The sequence below is a fragment of the Heliangelus exortis genome, chromosome 3, assembly GCF_036169615.1.
Source record: "Heliangelus exortis chromosome 3, bHelExo1.hap1, whole genome shotgun sequence".
Lineage (NCBI taxonomy): Eukaryota > Metazoa > Chordata > Aves > Apodiformes > Trochilidae > Heliangelus > Heliangelus exortis.
In genome coordinates, this window is record NC_092424.1 from 1,463,978 (window position 1) to 1,485,911 (window position 21,934).

The 21,934-nt window shown below is 40.4% G+C and overlaps 1 protein-coding gene across 1 annotated transcript; it reads left to right on the forward strand.

The window, feature by feature from the left end:
* The first annotated feature begins 4,725 nt into the window (after positions 1–4,725).
* CEP43 (centrosomal protein 43) lies at positions 4,726–21,469 on the forward strand. Its single transcript, XM_071738830.1, has 12 exons — positions 4,726–4,863; positions 8,709–8,762; positions 9,735–9,789; positions 10,292–10,380; positions 12,188–12,322; positions 13,208–13,291; positions 15,335–15,552; positions 16,544–16,653; positions 17,222–17,290; positions 17,957–17,996; positions 18,662–18,755; positions 19,141–21,469. The coding sequence occupies exons 1-12, from the start codon at positions 4,774–4,776 to the stop codon at positions 19,213–19,215; spliced, it is 1,113 nt and encodes a 370-aa protein (XP_071594931.1). The 5' UTR covers positions 4,726–4,773; the 3' UTR covers positions 19,216–21,469.
* The last annotated feature ends 465 nt before the right edge of the window (positions 21,470–21,934 follow it).

Consider the following 21,934-nt stretch of genomic DNA (forward strand, 5'->3'; position numbering starts at 1 on the left):
CATGTTCCAGATATCCCAAGTTTTGTTTGGTTCTTCTTTAGCATGTTCTAGGTTTTCATTGTTTCCACTTCCTACTTGAAAATTTGGGCAGCACAGTCAGGCTTCAGGAGTGCAATAAGGGCTCTTTGTGTTTTAGTTTTTGAGTAGCTTTCTATTTAAATAGGAAATGGGAGATAATTGTCTAAAACAAGGCCAGTGAGGGGAACAGAGGAGTGCTGACACACGGGTCAGCAGTGTGCTGCTCCAAAATAATGGGGGAGGTTTGGGGAGGTAGCACTCGTGTTTGGAAACAATCCGAAATTTCTGAGGAAGGAGGGGTCCAAAGGGATGAGTCACAAGTTGCCCAGGCTCACGTTTTCTCAGCACTGGAGTAAATTGTGGCACAGACTCCAGCTCCTCTTTCTTTGCTGCTGCTGCGTGAGTCAGAAATCCAAAGTGTGATTCCTCCTTACTATTGTGTGGCTCTGTACCACCACCCTCCTGCAATGCACTTGAGAAATAGTGTGGGCAGATCCACTTCCACAAGCAAAACAACATGTGTTCTGAGCAGGCTAATTACAGGCTGTGTAATCAGGTTCAAAGGTACAGCATTATTCACTGGAAAGATTATTTTTTTTTAGCTTATGTTTATACATTTACACAGTAGGAAGGAGGATGAGACCAAACTAACCTCTTGCTGCAGAAACATGAACACATCGTGCTGGATGGAAGGAGGGATCCATCTGCTCTTGTCTCTGACTGTGTCTGAAAGGTGTCAGGGGGCTCAGAAATTGTGCTGAAGAGTTAAAATTAATGAAGTCCTCAGCACTGCTCCTCCTCCTGCTGCTGGGGGCATCACCACTCCATCTGGCACTGAACTCTTTGCTGCTCTCCATGAAGAGTCAGTACATGGACACCAAGTTCTCCTCCCAACCTTGGGTTTCATCTTTGCATGGGATGAAGAGCACGTACTGTGACAGGGCTTGCAAGGTCTTGTGCTCCAGTGTTTTGAGAATCCTAGAATCACAGAATCCTAGAATTGGCTGGGTTGGAAGGGACCTCAGAGCTCATCAAGTCCAACCCTTGCTCCACTCCCCCCGTGGTTCCCAGCCCATGGCACTGAGTGCCACATCCAGGCTCTTTTGAAATATCTCCAGGGATGGAGAATCCACCCCTTCCCTGGGCAGCCCATTCCAATGGCTGAGCACCCTCTCTGCAAAGAATCCTTTCCTAATATCCAACCTAAACCTCCCCTGGCTGAAGCTGAAGCTCTGCCAGGGGGGGTTTAGGTTGGATATTAGGAAAAAATTCTTTAGTCTGTGCCCTCTTATCCTACTGATATCTGCCTGACCCCCCCTGGCTCCAACCTCCTTTCAGGGAGTTGGAGAGAGTGATGAGGTCTCCCCTGAGCCTCCTCTTCTCCAGCCTCAACACCCCCAGCTCCCTCAGCCCTTCCTCACAGGACTTGTGCTGGATCCCTTCCCAGCCTCCTTGCTCTTCTCTGGACCTGCTCCAGCACCTCAGTCTCCTTCCTGAACTGAGGTGTAATAAGGATTTACACTCAATTAATTCTTAGCACCTTGTGAAAAATAAGCCCAGAGAGGTTTCCTGGTAGAGTGGTTTTCAAGAGAGATCCAAACCTCCCCTAAAAGCAGGTTGAGATATTAACCTGGTTAAGATATTAAGATATCAGGACAAGGAACCCATATTTTAATGCCGTGGTATCATTACAAAATAGTGCATATTAGTGGAGGAGTTATTTTTGAGGAATATGAGACAGGTAAACAATGGAGGGTGACACTGGGTATCTATCTCCTTAATTAAAACTTTCCATTTCATATTTGTCTGTGTACCAGGAACAAGAAAATTTCTAAAAATCAATAGTTTTAAATCAAACATTGTGTCAAATGCAGGTGCTGCCACCTATAAAAGAGAAAAAAAAAACCCAACAAGTTCTGCTTTCAGTGTTTTCCTCCTTTTTATCCTAAGATTTGAAAATGTTCTGCTTGCAAGAAGTTCATTGCTTCAGTAATGTGAACAGCTGCTGTTGCAGCCTGTTTGATGAATAAAGCCAACCATGATAAAGCTGCTTTCTCAACTAATCATCAGTGAAACAAAAATACATTCCTCTTTCATCCCTAGCTGGCAGGTAGGCCATAATGCAGCTCAGAAATTATTGGAAAGCACATGTAAATATCCAGGTTTATAGGATGGAAAGTGGTGCCAAAACTTCATTTAATAATTACTGTCTGGAATTTAATATTTCTCCTGGGTTCTGACACTTGGTTATAATAAAGAGTCAGGGCTTTTGGTCATTTTGAGCCATATTTTTTGAGTGCAGCCTCCACGGACTTCAGTGGGAAGGAATGTCAGCACATATGAAAATTAAATGTTCCTTCCTCCAGGGATTCAGAAGAAATGTAGTTGTGCCTTGGATTTGTAGAGGTTTAGATGCTGAAATGTTTTGCCTGGAAAAAAGCACAACTCAGAATGAGGTTGGCATGGTTCATCTTCTTTAAAGATTTTGTATGAAAGGCTTCAGAAGAATGAATTTTTCCAGCTTCCAGCAGTTTGCATTCAGATTGGAACTTAGGGGTCAAGACAGAGACTTGAATTTTTTGTCTCCCTAATGCAATCTATTAGATTGCTTTGGTTATTTCCACTGTACAACTAGGACAGACAAATCTAGGTAGACTTTGTTCTTAATTAATGAATGTGCATTAATAAGACATTAATGTGACATTTACAATACTCTGAGCAGATGCACAAATTTTGAGATGTATGCATATTCCCCTGCCCAAATTTTAAGTCAATAGACTTGGTTCATGCATGATTTTGAAAGCTTAAACTTAATTTAATTCATGCTAAGAGCATGTAGCAATGCCACCACTGCATTTTTTTTTTTTAATAAAGCAGGGTTAATTTTACAGAATCTTTCAAAAACTATACTGTGAAAATCACATTTTTTTCTTTCAATGTTGACATGTTAATCACATTTACATTACTGAACAAGGAGCAAACATAATTTTGATTTATTTTTTTTCACTGAGTTTCTCTGATTTCCATAAAGGTGGACTTGGGAATTACATATGTTCAAAATGAGAACATTTACTGCACACGAGAGACAGAACATTGTGTGCTGGGTAGGAAATGGGACTGTTAGAACACTTTGCTGCCCTCTAGGTGATGAATATTCAGCTAATTAACGTTCTGGTGTGTTGCAGAGCTCAAAAAGGATTGAAATACTCTATATGTATTTGAGAGCAGGAAACCAGTCTTACTGAAATGCTGAAGCTAATTTTATAAATTATGAAGTATCTTCAGAGTCTACTGATTTCTTTTTTTCCTTTGCTTTGCAAGTATTTTGCCAAGTAGGTTTTATCTTTCCACCAAGTCTGAAGATGTAGTGGGCAAATAAAAATTATAACCATAATACTGGGTGATCTTTAAGGTCCCTTCCAACCCTGAGAATTCTGTGATTCTAAATTAAGCATTACAACTTGGAAAACATTATGATTTTTAATTTTTTTTTTTCCCCAGACACAATAACCTTGGGCTTCCCAAAGCTACGACATCACCCTACGGTTTTAACCTAATAAACCTGATTAATTACGGTTTTAACCTAATAAACATGATTAGTTAGAAAGCAAACCCTCTGGGAGGCCTTTTAATCATCCTGCCCTCGGGGGAGTGGGTGTGTGAGGAGCTGCAGACCTCTCCCATGGGCCACCACCACCCTCAGGAAGACTCTTCCCCCACCAACCCTCTCTGAGACCTGGGGCTGCTGGAGCCAACTCATAAAATCACAGAATCATAGAATCCCAGAATCATTTGGGTTGGAAAGGACCTCTGAGATCAAGTCCAACTCTTGATCCACTCCTCCCGTGGTTCCCAGCCCATGGCACTGAGTGCCACATTCAGGCTCTTCTTAAAAACCTCCAGGGATGGAGAATCCACCCCTTCCCTGGGCAGCCCATTCCAATGGCTGAGCACCCTCTCTGGAAAGAAATTCTTCCTAATATCCAACCTAACCCTCCCCTGGCAGAGCTTAAGCCCATCTCTTGTCCTACTGATATCTGCCTGGGAAAAGAGCCCAACCCCCCCCTGGCTCCAACCTCCTTTCAGGGAGTTGGAGAGAGTGATGAGGTCTCCCCTGAGCCTCCTCTTCTCCAGCCTCAACACCCCCAGCTCCCTCAGCCCTTCCTCACAGGACTTGTGCTGGATCCCTTCCCAGCCTCCTTGCTCTTCTCTGGACCTGCTCCAGCACCTCAATCTCCTTCCTGAGCTGAGGGGCCCAGAACTGGACACAGGACTCAAGCTGTGGCCTCCCCAGGGCTGAGCACAGGGGCAGAATCCCTTCCCTAGACCTGCTGGCCACGCTGTTCCTGAGCCAGCCCAGGATGCCATTGGCCTTCTTGGCCACCTGGACACACTGCTGGCTCCAAACTCAGCTGGGGAAAATTGGAGTTCTCTCCCTGGCCCCGTTTCAGCCGCAGGAGCGGGGCAGGGGCTGAGGCGCAGCTCAGAGCTTTAAACTTCCCGCCCTCCGCGCCGGCGGCCGCGCTGCCGATTCGCCTCCGCACTTTCCCAGCACGGCGCGGCCACGGAGGCACCGGCTTGCCGCCTCGGTACGTTCCCTTTGGGGCTGGTGCTGAGCGGAGCCGCCGCCCCGCCGCGGTTTTTTTAATTCGGGTCCGCCTGCGGGTCGGTGCCTCGTTCAGCGGCCGCCGTGACGAATCTGCGGGCGGGGTGCCGCCGGTAGCGCGGTTTGTTCGGTTGTCAGGGAGAAACAAGATGGCGGCCGCGGCCGCGGAGGAGGACACGGAGCTGCGGGATCTGCTGGTGCAGACGCTGGAGAGCAGCGGGGTGCTCAATAAGATCAAGGTGAGGTGAAGGAGAGCCTCTGCTCCTCACGGCGCTTAGAAAGCAGCGTTGGCTGCCGCCACCGGGCGGGAAACGGGTGGGAAGGCGCCGGGGTTTCGCCGGCTCCGTCCCCTTCAGCTCGGGGCCCTGCTTCACCTCACGGCATGGCGGGGGCCTCTGCTTTACCCGCGCTGCTCTGCCGGGCTTGGGGCTGGCTCGGGAGCCGTGTCCGGGAGTGCTGGGGCTGGGGTGGGCTGGCAGGGGTGCCCAGGCCTGGGAGCTGCGGGAGGAGCTGCGGGATGGGCCCGGCGGCCGCCTCAGGGAGCCCGGGAGCAGCCCGGGAGCAGCCCGGGAGCAGCCCGGGAGCAGCCCGGGAGCAGCCCGGGAGCAGCCCGGGAGCAGCCCGGGAGCAGCCCGGGAGCAGCCCTGAGCTCGGCTCCGCAGTTTCAGCCCTGGTCGGTGCCGTGTGGTCGGCATTGAGCTCTCCTGCTGCTGCCAAACCGGCTGGGAACGTCCATCTGGAGAGAGGGGGGTGGGAGAAGGTTGGATGGGATTTCTCTCCCTTCGATGCGGGAAATCCCCATTTGGGAAAAAAAAATAATTAAAAAGTCAAGTAGGGTTCATGCTTGAACATCGTTCTTCTTTAGAGTGGGTTGCTTCAGCTGTGGCTTGGAAAGCCTGGAAACTCTGGGGGATGCTGCTTGCCCACAGGGAAGAAGTAATCATAGATTCAAAGAATATTTGGGGTTGGAAGGGACCTTAAAGCTCCTCCAGTCCCAACTCCATGGGCAGGGACACCTCTTACAGCCCAGGGTGCTCCAAGCCCCATCCTTCCAGGGATGGAGCAGCCACAGCTTCCTTGGGCAACCTATTCCAGCATCTCCCCACCCTCATAGGAAATAATTTCTCCCTAGTGTCCAACCTAAATCTCCCCTCTTCAAGTTTGAAACCATTTCCCTGTGTCCTCTCACCCCACACCCATGCCCCTACCCCAGCTCCTTCAGATATTGGAAGAACAAGGTAAGGTTAAAAAAGCATGATTGAGTGTTGTAGTGAAGTGTAGGCTGCTGCTTACAGTCTGTGGTGTAGCCTGAGGTTGTGTCAGGAGGGATATGAAAATTTGTTCCATGGATTCTTGTCCAAGTTAGAAGCTTCTAGTAAATAACTTTTGGATATAGTGTAGAGCCATACAGATAGGGAAGCATATGACCTGCTGGACTTTCTTCAAAGCTAAAGACAAATAGTTTTATTTAAATAGTATTGCTCTTGCATTTCAAATGGCTAATCCTTATTTAAATCCCATAAATAAATGGAGATAATAGCTAGATTTAACTGTATTTTGAGTAGGGAGACCTTTTTCTACTTGTGTCAAATAGGCCTTTTTACTCACCTGTTAACAATCGAAGTATGGAGATAATAAAATGATTCAAACCCCCCCCACAAGAGCATGTTGAGCATCTGAGTTGGAGTTTTTTAATTCCTGCCTCTGTTTGGTATGCAGATTTTTGTACTATGGTTGCCAGTTTGTTGAGGTGTGTGTAAAAATATTTATTGTACTTTTCACTATTGTGTAATGCTAAAAATGTGCAGTATGCAGTATGGTGTAAGAGGAAGGTGTCCTTAAGGCACACTAGCAAACTTCTAAAAATAAAAAATACATCCTACTTACTGGGTTAGATTTGCTTAATACCAGGAGTTACTATTTAATAATTGGTTTGCTTATGATTAAGACTGTTCATTTGAGGGCTTCGTGGTGTTTTTTTCTTAGCTGTAAACCTTAACTGGCACAAAACTTTGATGGCTGTCTGTTAATTAATAGCATTAATGACTTAGGGAATTTGTTCTGCTAGTAACTGACAAAAAGCCCTTTGTCTTCCAGAAGAATTGAGGTTGAGCAAGTTCTTAAATCCTCAGCTTTTAGTTGAAATTAGATGACACCATGAATTAAAAAATATCAATTGCCATCATCCTTTACTGATCACAACTGTGCTTAATTTATTTAATTCATGTTTCTTTCTCAGTTGTTTGTCAGTATTGGTAGAGGTGAATGAACATCTACATATTATAAAAGCAGTTGTTTATTTTATGCTTCAGAATGAGTACTGACTTTTTTTTAAGATGGATGGGGCTAGAAAGCTAACTATAACATTGCAGTTGGGATTTATTGTAGATACATTAAAGAAAATTCAATGTGTGTCTCAGTTGGTGTGAAGCACTACAGGTAATGACAGCTGTGGAAGGATCAGAACTCAAGTGGAATTATTTCAGTGCATAGAAGTAGAAAGCTGCAAGGTAACACAGCTTGTAATGTAACAGCTGAGTAATTTTTAGAGATAAACTTATGGTGGTGATGGCTTTGTTCTCTTGTACAACATGATTTCACAAGGTGCTGCAGCTTATTAGTTGTTAATTTGAGATTTTTTTACACATTGGTGTTAATTCCTTTTACTGAAGAAAATGTTACCTGTATAGCATTTTAAAAATCTGTTCACTGTTTCTATTTACCTTAACATTTGAACCCTGGGGGATTTATTTATTTAAAACACAGAGATATGTAAACCATTTTGCCACTTGCAGCTGAGCATTCCCTGCCTTTAAGCTGCAGTGTGTGTGTCTACATAACTTGTTAATAACTGAAATAACTCTGATGGCTAAGACTGCATCCTAAGCTGCATCTGTAATACCAGGGTGGATATTTGTACTTCAGTGAAAATAATCCCTGTGCTGGATGCAGTGCAAACAGAGATCAGTTCTTCTGGCCTGCAGGGAATGTGATCTTTCTCCTAGAGAAGCTGGCAGCTGAGCAAGAAGAGCCATTCTGCTTCTTACTGTAGGTTTTTTGTTATCTTACTTGGGTTTGGTTTGTGTATTTCAACCTCTCTCATTCTGGAAAACAAAGTTTATGCCACCTGAATTGTGCATTTTCTGTGAAAGTCAGCACACACAGGAGGGAGGTCAGCATCACCAATATCATGGGAGTAGGAATGCTTCTGACCAGCTGATCCTGTCCTTGCTTATTTGTTTTAAAACATATACAGCTGGCAAATAATGTGCTGCTAGGGGGAATAAAAATGCTAATTTTTAAAGAGGCTGTAACTGCATCTACATAGGTCAGTTAAAATTGTCCTATTTGTTTGGCTTTTTACATCTTTATTTGAGGTACTATAGTGACCAATGCTTTTCTCTTTAAATTCTTTGCTGTCGTGAGTGTGCTGCACACTGTACTCTGAGCTGTTCTGGTGTTGGAGGTTTTGTTTCTTTTTTTTTTTTTTAAAGCAGTTTATATTATGCAGAGAACTTATTTCTTGGAATTGAGGGGAATCATGGTTTGTTTTGGTTTGGTTTTTTTTACCATTGCATCTATATCTTATTTTTATAAAGTATGTAAAATAAAACAATTTATAATTATTTCAGATACTAACTGAAATTCAAATTCAGTATTTTAATGTCAGTATTAATTGTGTGGCTGTATCCTACCCTGAGGAACATGGGAATGAGAAATACTTGGTTTGTGCATAGTAAACACATGATTATTTAGTATTATTTAGACTTTTAGGGTTTACTACTCCAGTGTGGTATGGACCCTTCCTATTTCTTTTCCCTCTTTCTTTTCAGTTACACTGCCAGCAGGTGCAACTTTGGGAGCCAGTTAAGGCTGCCAAGTTGGAAAGATTCCCTCTGAAGTGGATGAATAAATAGTTAAGAAAAACTGGTTTACTGGTCCTGCTCAGTGATGAGAACCTTGCAGACCTCACAGATGGGGAGTGCTGGGGAGGTTATGGGGTGACATTCATAGTCACTTTTTTCTCAAGTCACACTTCTGTAATCTCTGAGGTTTGTTTGTTTATTTATTTTTTTTTTGGCAGGCAGAGTTACGAGCAGCTGTTTTCTTGGCATTAGAAGAACAAGAGAAAGTGGAGGTAAGTGAACCTTAAAAAAAAATTATTGAAAAATAATCATCCTGGTGCTACTTCGTGTAGAATTAGGTGAATAGCTCTAATGCTTTCTGTTTGTGAAATGTTGGAAAAATTATGTTGGAGAAATGTTGGAGAAAATTATGGATTGCTGCATCAGAGCAAGATGCTCTTCTGCACAGGCCTGCCAGGGTGTGTCCTGATGTTTAGAAACAGGAATTCCTACAAAACCTTTGGAAACTGTAGCTTTAAATACTTCTCTCTCCTGGTTTTATATTGCTTCTGTCCAATTGACCAGAATAACTAAATATCTTTTCCATCAAACACTTCTTTAGAACAAAACCTAGTTGCCTGGTCAAGGTTTTGTCGAATTGGAATCAGATCTTTGGAGCTGTAAAATATTGCAGTCTTGGGGTTTTTGGACATTGTGAAAGCAATAAAAGCAGTTAAGTTACAAGTGTGGTAATCTTTTTGGTGTTGCTTTTTGGCTGCTGTAGGCAAACTGCAGATGCTTTGGTGATATTGAAGGAACAGATGGATTATGTACTGACACCTTGACAAAATAATTAAATTATGTGGTGCTCTCATGAGTACCAATACTGCCACGGTGTGCAGACACCTGTTTTGTGTCCCCTTCTGGGCTGGCTTTGCCTCATTCCCTGTCTCTGTTTTTTAGAACTAGAGGGGAGGGAGTGCTGTGTGTCCAGGTGCTCTGTTTCTAAAGAGAGAGGTGGAAAGCTGAAGCTTTTATGATAGAAATACTGAGAGAGTTTTAATTTCCTTCAGTGCATGTGTGGCTCTGTGGCTTTTATGTGCAGATGGTGGAATTAAAGCAAAAGTGGGTTTTGTGGAATTGAGTTCTATGTGGCAGGCAGCACTGTGGAAGAAAATACATCAAAATCCCAACATGCTGTGGTTTGCTGTTTCTTGCTGGTCTGAGGATGATGTTAATTACTGTTTGGTGTTTCTTTTTGGCAGAACAAAACCCCTCTGGTAAATGAAAGCTTGAAAAGTTTTTTAGGTACAAAAGATGGTAAGTTCTTTGTTCAGTGTGCTTGTCAAAATGAGAAAAGTAGGGAACATGTTTGACTCATGAACAATTTGGTTTTCTGACATCAAGGATGCTTTTGTCCCTGTCAAATGTTGTAATTACTGTTAATTCAGAATAGAGTTCAATCTATAATTTTTCAAGTTAATATTGCTGAAGTTGTATTTTTAACTCGGGTGACTGCATTTAAATTAATGTTTGATAATTTATGATTCTGCTAACTCAGAACCTCTCTAGACAATAAACAGCAACCAGTGAAAATTCACTGCCCAGCTACAGCAGTGAGTGCACCCATGGGAGAAGTGCTAAAATTGTGTATTTAAAGCAGTTGAGTGGTTTAAAAAATAAGTCTAAGTTAGGAATTAGGGAATTGTTATGCAAATTAGCCAGGTGGTGTTATCTTGTTATCTGAAGTGTGTGAGTGGTGACTGAACAGAGATGTCAGTACTGAGCTGCTGAGGTGTTTTTCCTCTCCTGTCCCTTGCAGGTCGCTTGGTAGCAGGGCTTGTTGCAGAATTCCTACGTTTTTTCAATCTGGATTTTACCTTGGCAGTTTTCCAGCCTGAATCCAGCACAGTAAGAAATACTGAGTTTGTTTGTATGCTGGTAGTGCATGGCAGTGAGGACAAAAGCTATAGGTTTGTTTAAGCCTCTTGTCTGTATTTTTTCCAAATAATTTTTTACATTTAGTCTGTAAAAAGTACTTATTGCATAAAGACATCTCTTCCAGGACAGTGTGCTAATAGAACTGAGTTCTCCCTTTATCAAGCATCAATACTTGGAAGATATTAATTTTGAATTATCAAATTAATAATTTTTGTTACATTATTTAACACTAGATACAACAGACTATTCCCAAAACTTTTTTTGCCAATAATTTTACTGTGCCATGATACTAAGTCACTGTTGTTACAGGAAAATTGAAATAATTTCACTCATGTAATTTCTGAGAGACATTTCAGTGACACAAAGGACTTCATGCAGGTGCCCATGACAAGAAGTGATTTGAGCAGAACAGTCCAGTTGGAAATGACCTGCAATTAATCCACAGCCCAACTGGTTGCTTTGAGGCTTTTGATATGGAGTTAGGTTTTTCATCATGTTTGTTCCTTTGTCTCTTTTTATGATATAAAACTTTTGATAATAAATTTGGGTTTGAAACCATTCCATTTAATTAAAGAATTTCTCTGCGTGTCTCAAACACTCATTTTTATTCTTAGTGTCAGTTTAAATAATTAATTATAGCTCCAACTTTGAGTTAATTGATTGACCTGTGTTTCTCAGAAGTTCATGTTTCTTTTTAGAGGCTTAATCAAAGAAAATCCCACATAGCCTTGTCCTTTGCCAAATATCCTGAGCTGCATTTATTGCACCAGGACACATCTGTACAAAAATCCATCTTTGTGCCACCAAGTGGGACCAGTGCTTCATTTATATTTTAAAGGCATCTCATGCTTTTTGAAATGCCCCCTTTCTTTTTCTAGTAAAAGTATCTATTCCACCTGCTGCTGGGCATGTGTGAAAGTTAAAATTAAGCAAAAAAAGTGTAGTAAATTGGCCAACTGACTGTGTATAGTGCTGAGGTATTTGCTCTTCCTCTACTAGTCCCTCTCTCTTGTATTATCTCTTTCTCCTTCATGTTTCAGTGTGCTTGGCTAGTGGTGGCTTGCTCCAGAATTTTTTTGCCCAGTGTTTTGACAGACATTGTCAATAAATAAGCAGAAAAGCTCATAAGGAACTGGTGCCCTTTTCCAGTACTGCCCATTCTGTGGTGTATTTGTCAAAAAGTGTGTTTGTCTTTGATTTTTTCCTGTTTTTTTTATTTTGTTGTTTGATTTGGGGTTGTTTTTTTTTTTTTTTGGCTGATCTTGAACTACTTTCATCCCTGTTTCTGTCCAAACCTTTGGTTTCCTAAGGTGAAACAGAAACTGAAAGCCTTGACCCATGCTGGTTTGATTTTATATTCACAGGGGTGGTGACTGCTCACCATCTATGAATTTGGCAGAACTCCTGGCTCAGTGTCCAGCTTTTAAATGTGAAAGGCTGGAGTAACTTGATCATATAAACCCTTAAATCCTGAAGCATGCTGCTGCTGCTGAGCACCTGCATGTTTGGAACAGCTTTGGTTGGTTTGTGACAAGTTCAGAAGGAAATGGTTCAACATTACTTTAGTCCACAGGCAGCAAAGTCTTAAATAATCACTGATGGGTCAAAATATTGCTGTTTTAAATAATATCAAATATACATATATATGTAATCTATCATAATAAAATTATATCAAATAAAAGTGATATTAAAAGATATGCATTGTGTTTTTTGACAGTTATTTTTGTTATATTATTATTTTTTTTTTTTTAATTTCTTGTTTTTTTTTCCCCCCTAGCTCAATGGCCTTGATGGTAGAGAAAACTTAGCCCGAGATTTGGGAATTGCAGAGCCAGAAGGGACTGTGAGTGGTCCCCTCTTGTTGGAGGTTGTTAGAAAATGTCAGCAGAAAAAGGCTTCAGGCAGTGGAGAAGTAAGTAGCATTAACCATGTAATTTCTTTCTTTCTTCACAGTTCTGAGCTGGTTTTCATTTCAGTGTTGACATGGAAGCCACTTGGCTGCTGGTGCTGTATTGTGCTAACTGAAATAAAGACTTGAAACAGGATAATAGGAAATGCCTTCAGCATAATTATTAGAAAACAGTGCTGAAAGGTGAAGGTTATGGCATTGTGTTACTTTTAATGCCACCCTGGCACTTTTTGCTAATATTCTGCTACAACACAGTAACCTGGAGTGAACCCTGACAAGTGACACAAAAGACTGTGTCAATTACTTCCTAATTTCTGGTGTGGTTTGGTAACAGTTTCAGCTGCACCCATTTTCTTGGACGTATTTCTGATTTTACCAGGACTTGACAAGCCTACAATTTGTTTTGTGAAAAGCTTTCAAGCTGTTCTGAAAACAGGGGTATTCAAAACTAAATGTATCAAAGTACTACCTGAAGGCAGTGACATGGATGTTTCAATGAAATATATAATTAGTTGTTAGTTAATTAAATCCACCCAGTCCCTTTTGATTGGTCTCTGTTGTAATTGTAGCTCAAAAGATGTGTTCAGTACTGCAGCAAAAGCTGAAATTCAGGAGTAGGTGTTGGAAACTTCCCACCATAGCATCCCAGTGCCCCAGTTTGCATCATGTCTGAGTGAGGAAGGGACCCTTGTTTCTAGTTTGATATTATGACAAAGTCCAATAGATTTTTAATAATAATATATATATTATAATGTATGTTGTTATAATGCAATATATATAATAATATATATTTTAATCGTAATATACTGTAAATAATTTTTAATAATTTAATAATCTATTTAAAAATAATAATATATTTTTAATAATTGTTGATGTGAAACTTCTCAGGAGGCCCCAGTTCTGAGTGACAGCCTCTGCCCCACCTCCAAATCATCTGATGGGAGATCAAATACACACCCTCTACCAAATAAGGTAAGGAGGATGAAAATCCTATGGAACATGCATGAGATAAGTGGAAGAGAAAATTCCAAGTGTTGTGGCATTTGCTTAAATGATCTGCAAAGTCCTGTAGACAGGGGGTGAGACACAGTCAGGCTGGAGCTGAGTGCTGCTTGAGATTGAGAGCTGTTAGGGTACAACTGGAAGCAAAACAACCCTGAATCCAGTGCTAAAGTTTGCTTGTGTGATCAGATTACATAAATATTTTTAAAAGTTTTAAATTGCTTTTGTCGAGGTGACTGGGAAGAACTGAGAAGCTTTCCAGCTTGCTGGTGAAAGCTGAGGAATGTAACAATGTGTGGATTTTGTTGCTATTTCATTCATTTGAGAGAGGGAATGATAAGCATGAAAGAAAATAAAAAGACAAAGCATAATCTATTGCAGTGGGAAGCAGACACATGTTCTGGAAATGCTTTTCGTAATATACATGCTGAGTCCTCCATTAAAATATATTAATCCCAGGAGAAAATTGGTTTTTGTATCAGTATTTCCTCATGGAAACATCAACAGCTCCTGTTAGGAGTACATACTCCTCTGGGAATAGTGGGTATCATAATGGGACTACAGTTCTTAAAGTTCATTTATTTTTAATTTTTTCCTGCTTTTTTCTTTCTTTGGCAAAGGTAGGATGGGAGCATGTTCTGCCCATGCAACCTGCTTGAAATAAAAATAACCCAGAAAGAGAAAATTTTAACAAGTCCTTGTTGGAGCAGGATGGGAGTTACCTGAGCAGTTGAGATTTCTGGTTGAAACTTGGTGTTTTTTCAGCACACCTCTGACCTGAACTGGCTCTGGCTGGGACTTGGCAACCACAGCTGGGAGAGACCAAACCAGAGCTCTTGGTAGCAGCAAAGAATTAAATTTGTTTGGTTGCCAGGGTGAAACCACTCTCTGACTTAAATTTACAATGTAGGAATTCAAGCAAAGCCCAACTGTAGCAGCAGCTCCCTCCCCCAGGGCCCAGGACAGAAAATTCTAATCTAATTTCTCTTTTACTCCAGTCAGCACACCACAAGCTCTTCCTGTGCACCAACAATTCTGTTCCTCTAGGATAAGAAATTAAAATGCTGCTGTTACAGCTGCTGACAGGTGGCAGTTTTTCTTGCCCTGGAAGAACTGAGCTGCTGCCAGGGATTGAATGTGGTTCTGTGACTGAGACAAGATGACCCTGGGAGGCCCTTCTCATTTTCCATGACCTGCAGAGTGAAAATTTGGCTTCAGCCTTCTGCATAAAAGATACAGAAACCCTTGGTACAGCAGAGCCTACATGCTGATTGTTACATGGATTAAACAAAACTGCTGGGTTTGTTTCCAAACTGTTGCTTGAGTGTAGAGCTGAGCCCTGAGCATGATTCAAAGACTGAAAGTTAGGATCTTGTTTTCAGAAATTTTAGTTTTAGTATTGAGAGGGAATAATTAACTCTTCCTATGCTTGCAACTTTAAAACCTCATATTTTGTTGCAGAGGGTACCACTTAAGATGGGAGCTGGAGTCATTGGAATTTATTTAAATTTAAAATTATTTCTTTTGAAGACTATGGCTGTAACTAAGAAAATTTTTATAGAGTTTGCAAAATCATACAAATAGAGGACCTGTAGAACAAACAAAACCTGTGTATTCAGAGCTAGGAGGGGGGAGTCAGGCTGTATCTAGATTTCTTTATTTGATGGATGACATCTTATAGAATATAAGATTCTACTTTATAGCAGAAATGATCTAGATAGCAAAGCCATGCAGAGGAGGGAACTTTTTTTTTTTTAGCAACAATAAGGAATACTTCCTTTCTACAGGATAAAAACTTTTTAATCATGGGTGATTCCTGATGAAAGTATAAATTCCTGAAAAGCACTGATAAATTTCAGCTAACTTTTAAAAAAGTGGTGGTGGTTGTATGTTACATCTTCTGTGTTTGTTACCCCTTCCATTATTGTGAGACACAAATCCAGTTGATATGGGTTTTCTTCAAGAGAAATTACTAATTCCTTTCAGTGAGGGCTTTTTTCTTTCTCTTTCAAGGCAGCTGAAACCACTCAAAGTGATACAAGTATCTCATCAGGGGAAGGAAGCAAAAGAAGCATTAATTTTCTGCCTAATGAAACAAAACCAGATCCTCAACTGGAAAACAAAGACTTAAATACCAAAGACAAAAGTGATCCAAGTGTGGATGAAGATGATGTAGAGGGAGATTCTTTTTTTGATGATCCTATACCCAAACCAGAGAGGAGTTATGGCTGGTAAGATGGGTGTTCTGCTTAATACAGATTTCTTTTGTCCTCAGTATGCTGTCAGACCTTTGAGAGCAAGCTCATGTTGGATTTTTCTCAGTGTGTAGCTGTTCATACCTCTTCTGGGACATTTTGTTCCTGAAATGTGCATTTCTCTGCTTGCAGTGGTGATCAGTGCTGAACCAAGTGGGAATGGCACAGGTAGTGCTTGAGATGTCTCTGTGCCTTTGTAAGGAGTACAAAAACCTGGTGAATGGGGCCCCAGAAGCTGTGAGGATAAGGGAAATTTTCTCATAACTAAAGGTTTCCTCCTCACATTGCAGCATCTTTTGTGTGCAGTTCTCTGCTTTCAGTGAAGTGTTGTTATTTCTGCAGATGCTGATCTTGCAGACTCCTCTTGAGGGGGTTTTTTAATCATCACTGGTGGAGGGTGATGGCTTGAAGTACATGACTGGGAGAGATAATAACCAAGTGAACTTTCATACATGCTGATGAGATCTGTCTGTAGAGATAACTGTGAGAGGTTTGCATTCTGTGAACTGACTGCTCTCAAGCTTAAAAGCTCCATCAGCCATAATCTCTTTGAGATGTAAGAAACCCCAAACAAGTTACTGACTGAAATACTGACTGATATCTGAATCTTTCTTCTTTTGGCTGCCTTTCCACGTGGGGATAATGAAAGGCCCCTTGATAAAACCAGTGGTGCTGATGAAGGTGCAGGAGCTCTGGCTGGGAAAGAAGGCAGGCAGAAGCCTTTGCAGAGGTGAGGAAATGATTTATTGAATGTCTTGCTTGTGCCAGTACACTGCTCACTGGGTTAAAGACTGCAGAAGGACCTTTCCCCTGGCTCTTTTTGCTGGAAATGTTGTTCTTTTTTTCTGACAATCTAGTTAATAATAGAGCAGAAAGTTACTCTGCACGTTTTACAGCTCTGTGAAGTACTCATTTGAGTTTTGGTGGTTTTTCTTTAAAATTTCTTTTTTTTATTATTTTTTTTTAGGAAAACTGAAGCCAATAAAGCAGGAGGTCTGTCATCCCTTTCTGGTGCACCACCTCTTCAGAGTGGGCTGAGCTCCCTGACTGGTGCACCTCTGCTGAAGGAGCCTGACAGTGAGTTTGCACATGTTTTTGTGTTTTAATGAATGTTGGAGATGTTTCCTCTAATGATTTATTTACATATTTAGATGCAAATGTGATTCCATTTCCTGCATCTTCCCCTTTCTGGTTGTAACATGCTTCATGGTCATACTGGTTCTGCTGTCTGGTGCCACCATTGGGTCATATTTTGTTTTGGACCATGAAATACTTGTATACACCAAAGAAAGGAATGTAGGCAAAGCAGTTTTCAGGAGTTTAAAATTCTACTGCTCAGATTTTAACTGAAATTAACTTGCTCCCTTTTATTTTTATGTTATTTGCACAGGTTTTTCAGGGATATTTGCATTCATGCTGTAAAGCCTGATCCTGAGTACTGGGGGAGTGTCACTGTCTGCTACTCATGTTTTTCAGTGTTAGCAAAGTTCAGACCTGAAAATTTGATATATTATATAATTTTAAAGTCTAGTAAAAAGGCTGTTATAAAATAACTTGTTATAAATAGTTGGTGGTTATGGTTCAGTGGGATCTTAATGAGTTACAAATTAAACTTCTGATACAAATGCCTTTTGTTTTGTTCCAGATTCAAATAGAAACTCTGTTTTCAAAAACCTGCAGTTGGTGAATGCAAAACTGGGATCACTGGAATTAGGCAAGTAACTCCTAAAGATGAACAAGCTCTGGTATTTTAAAATGAAAGTTCTGGCCCAGCTTCTTAGATGAATCTGAGAAATACACACATTGAACTAAAATCTACTTTTACTTCTCCCATTCTATGTAACACCACTGTGAAAGTTTCTGCAGCTGAGAGCTCTGTCTGATCCAGAGGAACACAGAAAATTGCTGTCTTGGATGTGGATTTGTATTTTACACATGCAGGAAAAAAAATTACTTCCACGCATACATTTTCTAATATAAAATGATAAATTTTGTGCCAAGCTTTCTAAGGAAAGAGGGGGTTTGTATTTGTGGGAGAAAATACCCCAGGCAAGTGTTGCTGTTTTCAGTCTTTTGCCTCTCTCAAAAGCAAGAAAGTTGCCTCTCTCTCAAAACAGAGCTGCCAAGTCTTGGAGTTTTGTCTTCAGCAATTTACTCAACATCCTGAAAATGTTCAGTGTTTCAGTGTTCAGTGGTTTCTGTAAATAGGAATGAGATTTCTTGAGGACAAAGATGGGCTCAGCTTCTCCTCCACAAGTAATTTAACCTACTCCCACTCTTTTGCTGGCCATCAAACCATGTCTTTTGGTACAGGAACAGTCTTTTTTTGCATTTCCTGAAGAGAAAACCTGTTTGATTAATACATTTTAAAATCTTTTAGGAAATGGAGATGATGATGAGTATGCTGATGACTTGAACAGGTAAGAGATGGATGATATTGCATAGCTCAGTATTTAGTGCATAAGAATCACATCCACTTGGCATGTTTGGATTTTTTCATTGTATTTCAAGCAATCACTGTTGCCAGAGTCTGTTAATATCTGTGAACTCCTTTAAATTTTACTTTGATGTTTTAATACCTTCATATAGTTACAAATTTAAAAAAAAAAAACCCTTTTTTTGCAGGGGGTGATGAGTTCCTTAAAAGCCTGGTGCTGACTTTCAGATGAGAAGTTGTTGCTTTATTCTGGAAGATATTTTTTTGTCCTGAACATTGCACTTAGCAATGGCTTAGCATATGTATAAAAATATATATATATACATGGCATATAATTCATGCTATTAGACAGTGAATATGGCATTTGATTAAATATTCAACTGCAAATAAAGTGTCATGAGTAAAAAATATTCAACAGCTTCCTCTTATGGTGTGAAGGTGTTGGTGGTGTAAGCTGCAGAGTTTATCAGATTTGTCATGGCTTTATCTAGGGACAAAGTCTTTGCTTATTATGGGTTTTTTAGTAACTTCATAAATAACTTGCTTGGAAGTGAAATCCAGATCAAATATCAGGTAAAAAGTGAGGTTGAACGTTGGATGTTTGAAAAGAAAGTGTTATTTCTGTATTTATGGTTTTCTTCTCTTCAGTACCAGTCATCGCTCAGAAAAAAGTGACATCAGCATTGGTGAAGAAATAGATGAAATTTCTGTGGAAACAGAAGGGTCAAATGCCAGTGATAAAGTAAGATTCTTTTAAAATTGTTCTTGACATTCTTATCCTCTTGCCTTGAATTGTTTTAACCTCTGTGAAGGAGGGTGCCATGATCATTGCTTCTTAGGATCCATGTTAAAGTTGGTTTTTTTCTTTCTGTATTTTTGTGTCAGAATTTCTGCCAAGTTAGTTACTTTCCTGATGAAAAAGGAGAACAACTCTCCCACAACAACTATTTGATAGCACAATTCCCTGTTTGTTAGGAATATAAAATGGGATTGGGACTGGTTTAGTATCCAGCATAGGAATGTCCTCTCCCTAAGTTTCAAGATCTGTCTGAGCACCTCCCAAAGATCTCACTGCAAGAAATAATATTTACTATTTCTCTGATTCCTGCCTTTCATTTCTTTTCCAGCTTGAAGGCATCACACAAGACCTTACCATTTCCCAGCTAAGTGATGTTGCAGATTATCTGGAAGATGTGGCATAGAACAGGACAGCAAAAATGTGTCATTGTGCTGGACTAGAAGACTGCTGTGGACTGTTCATTTCAGACAATCACTTTTTGCTGGAATGTCCACTCCCTATTTGTGCCTTGTATTTCAAAAAAAAAACAAAAAACAAAAAAGACTGTAGGTGGAGAAGGCTTTTCAATATTCTGAACAAGAACTAAATGAAATAGTTGAGTCTGATTACCAGGATTGTTTTCTTCATTTAGTTCACTGAGACCTTTTACAGCAGGAGGTGGATTTTGCAACTAAAATGTCCATTGCTGGCAGTGGGCAGGATAAAAACATCTACAGAGAGGCATGTGGCTTTATAATGAACTTGCACTGCTATTGGAACAGTCTGAATTTATTTTTTTTTTTAAATAACCAAAGCAAGAACCTCCAGAGGTAGTGGTTCAACTCACACTTGTTTTGACACAATTTTGTCAGTTCAGCATCTAGTAGAGATTTATGGTAACGAGCCACAATACCTGATTGTTCCAGAATTACTTGAAACTGCTGTTTTTCAGACTCTTCTGGAAGTTGGATTTATTGGGTTTTTTTAGGCATATCAAGTTGAGAGTATCTCAGCTCTCAAATCTAAATTTAGGAGCTAAATTTAGCACTAGTCTTAACTCTTAACTCTGAATATTCTCCTTTAATTACATTTGTCAGACCATTGATGTTCAGATTTCAGCTGCTCTTACAGATGATGATTTCATCCCTGTTATCTCTTGGTAAATCACAAGTAACTTGGTAAGGATCCACAAATCATTAACTAAACCATATTGGGGTTTTTTTCTGAAGTGTTTCACAGCCTGGTAATGGTTTGTGGAGCTTTAATTACTGAGGGCTCTTCACCTGCTGTGACCTCACCCCCATTCTTGAAAATCCTTGTTGGGGAAAATAAGCACTGAGGAGGGAAACCACTGAGCTGCTGGTTATCAGATTCTGACTGCTCTGCAGGATTAAATAGAAACTTTTAAAAGCACCACACAGAAGACATGACAATAAATTCCAGCTACAGAGCAAATTCTTCCATTTTCATTGCCCTCTTTTTCAAAACAGGGTCAGTAATGGAAACACTGACAGTGCTCTCACGATCCTCTTGCACGTGGAGCTGCTCTAAAAAATGGGTCAAGGACATTTGTAATACTGAAACAAGACTTCAAAACGTGCACTTTCTGAACATGGTGAACACATTTGGGAAATACACGTGTAAGTGAATAGAAATAACTTAATTTTTTTTTTATTTTAAGGCTTTGTAATTTTTTTTTTTGCAGGAACACTGTTGGCCTCTCACCAGTGGTCACCACAGTGGAAGTAGCATGCTGAACTCAAGCCATTGGTTAAGCAAACTGAGCTGCTACTGGCACTGGATGCTGACTTTTAAAAACCTTTTTTTGGTTTGTTTCTTTGCACTGAGCCAGCAGGCATGGAGCAGTGCTGAGAAGTTAGGCTTGTACAGTACACAAATGATCTGTGAGGAGAGAGGAAAAGTGTGCCTTTTATTTATGTGCACCCCAAAAGAGCCAGCAAAAAGAAAAAAAAAAAAAAAAAAAAGCATCAGAATTTTCAGTCTTGGTGTCAACTTCTAACTTTGTGCCATATTGTAGCAGGGGAACACAGAGGAGGAATTTTTTTTTTTTTTATCTGCAAAGAAATCAATGTGCCATAGACTTCAAATAGCAACAATGTTGTAACCTATGAAACACCCTGTGTAAAAATTCCTTTAAAATGGGGGAAGCTGTGCCTCAAGATGCTGTGTAGAAAAAGTTTGGTTTGGGCTTTTTTTTGTTTGTTTTTTTGTTTTGAAGAGGAGCAACAGTACATCTGAAGGAACTAAAACTCCACTTGAATACCTGGGAACAATTGATTTCTGGCATTAATTTTTAAGGTGTATGGAATAATATAGAGACAGTGTTGTTTGCTTTTTTACATGCCTTGGGAAAACATGATAGCTGTAAGATAAATGGCAACTGGTCATACCAAAAGAAGCAAAAACTTTATTAAATGATTTCTAATTGAAGATGTGGCCTTTTAAAATAACTAATTAGATATTTTAAGTGTTAACATGACTTGTTAACAGCCAAGTGGTGTTCTCTCACCTTGGGGGTTACCTGGAGACCTTGCACTTGGGCTGTGAGTTAAGGAAATGCCACAAAGTGGTGAAGCTCCTTGCTGTCCCTCCTGTGGGCTTTTACCCAATTGTGTATAATAATTCAAATTGCAAAATAAAGCTGTTGTGCTGGCTAAGTTGTAGTGGTGGTTCTTAACATTTAGGAAGCCCTGTGGGTTGGGAGTGGAGTGGCACCTCTTGAAAAATGTTTTTTTAAAAGAGTTAGTCCAGTCTGAACTTGAGAATGTGTGAAGGAATGTGTGCTGAGGTTTATTCCCTAAGGATCTTCCCATTCCTGATGGTGAATCTTAAAGGCTGGCTGCTACCAGAGTGAGTAGGATCAATCTGAGTGGTCAGATGTTTTATGATTCAACAAAGGAAAAAAAAAAAACCCAACAAAATTCCTAACTTGATTGGTAAAATTTTGGTCAATTTTGGCAAAATTTTTGCAAAATGATGAGTCATTAGTTTGAGTTTCTTACCCAGGCCTGAGAAGGAAAGGTCTGTGGAGTGCTTGCTTTGCTCTGTTCCATCTGGCTTCTCCTTCCAGGACCTGATGCACTTGAATTCCCAGCCCCTTCTGCCTCTCTGAATTAGGAAGT

Excerpts from the sequence above, each read along its gene's own strand:
- CEP43 (XM_071738830.1), top strand. The coding sequence starts at position 4,774 with ATGGCGGCCGCGGCCGCGGAGGAGGACACGGAGCTGCGGGATCTGCTG. Across the intron at positions 9,790-10,291 it reads TTTTTTAGGTACAAAAGATG|GTCGCTTGGTAGCAGGGCTT; the intron begins GTAAGTTCTTTG and ends TGTCCCTTGCAG. Across the intron at positions 16,654-17,221 it reads TCTGCTGAAGGAGCCTGACA|ATTCAAATAGAAACTCTGTT; the intron begins GTGAGTTTGCAC and ends GTTTTGTTCCAG.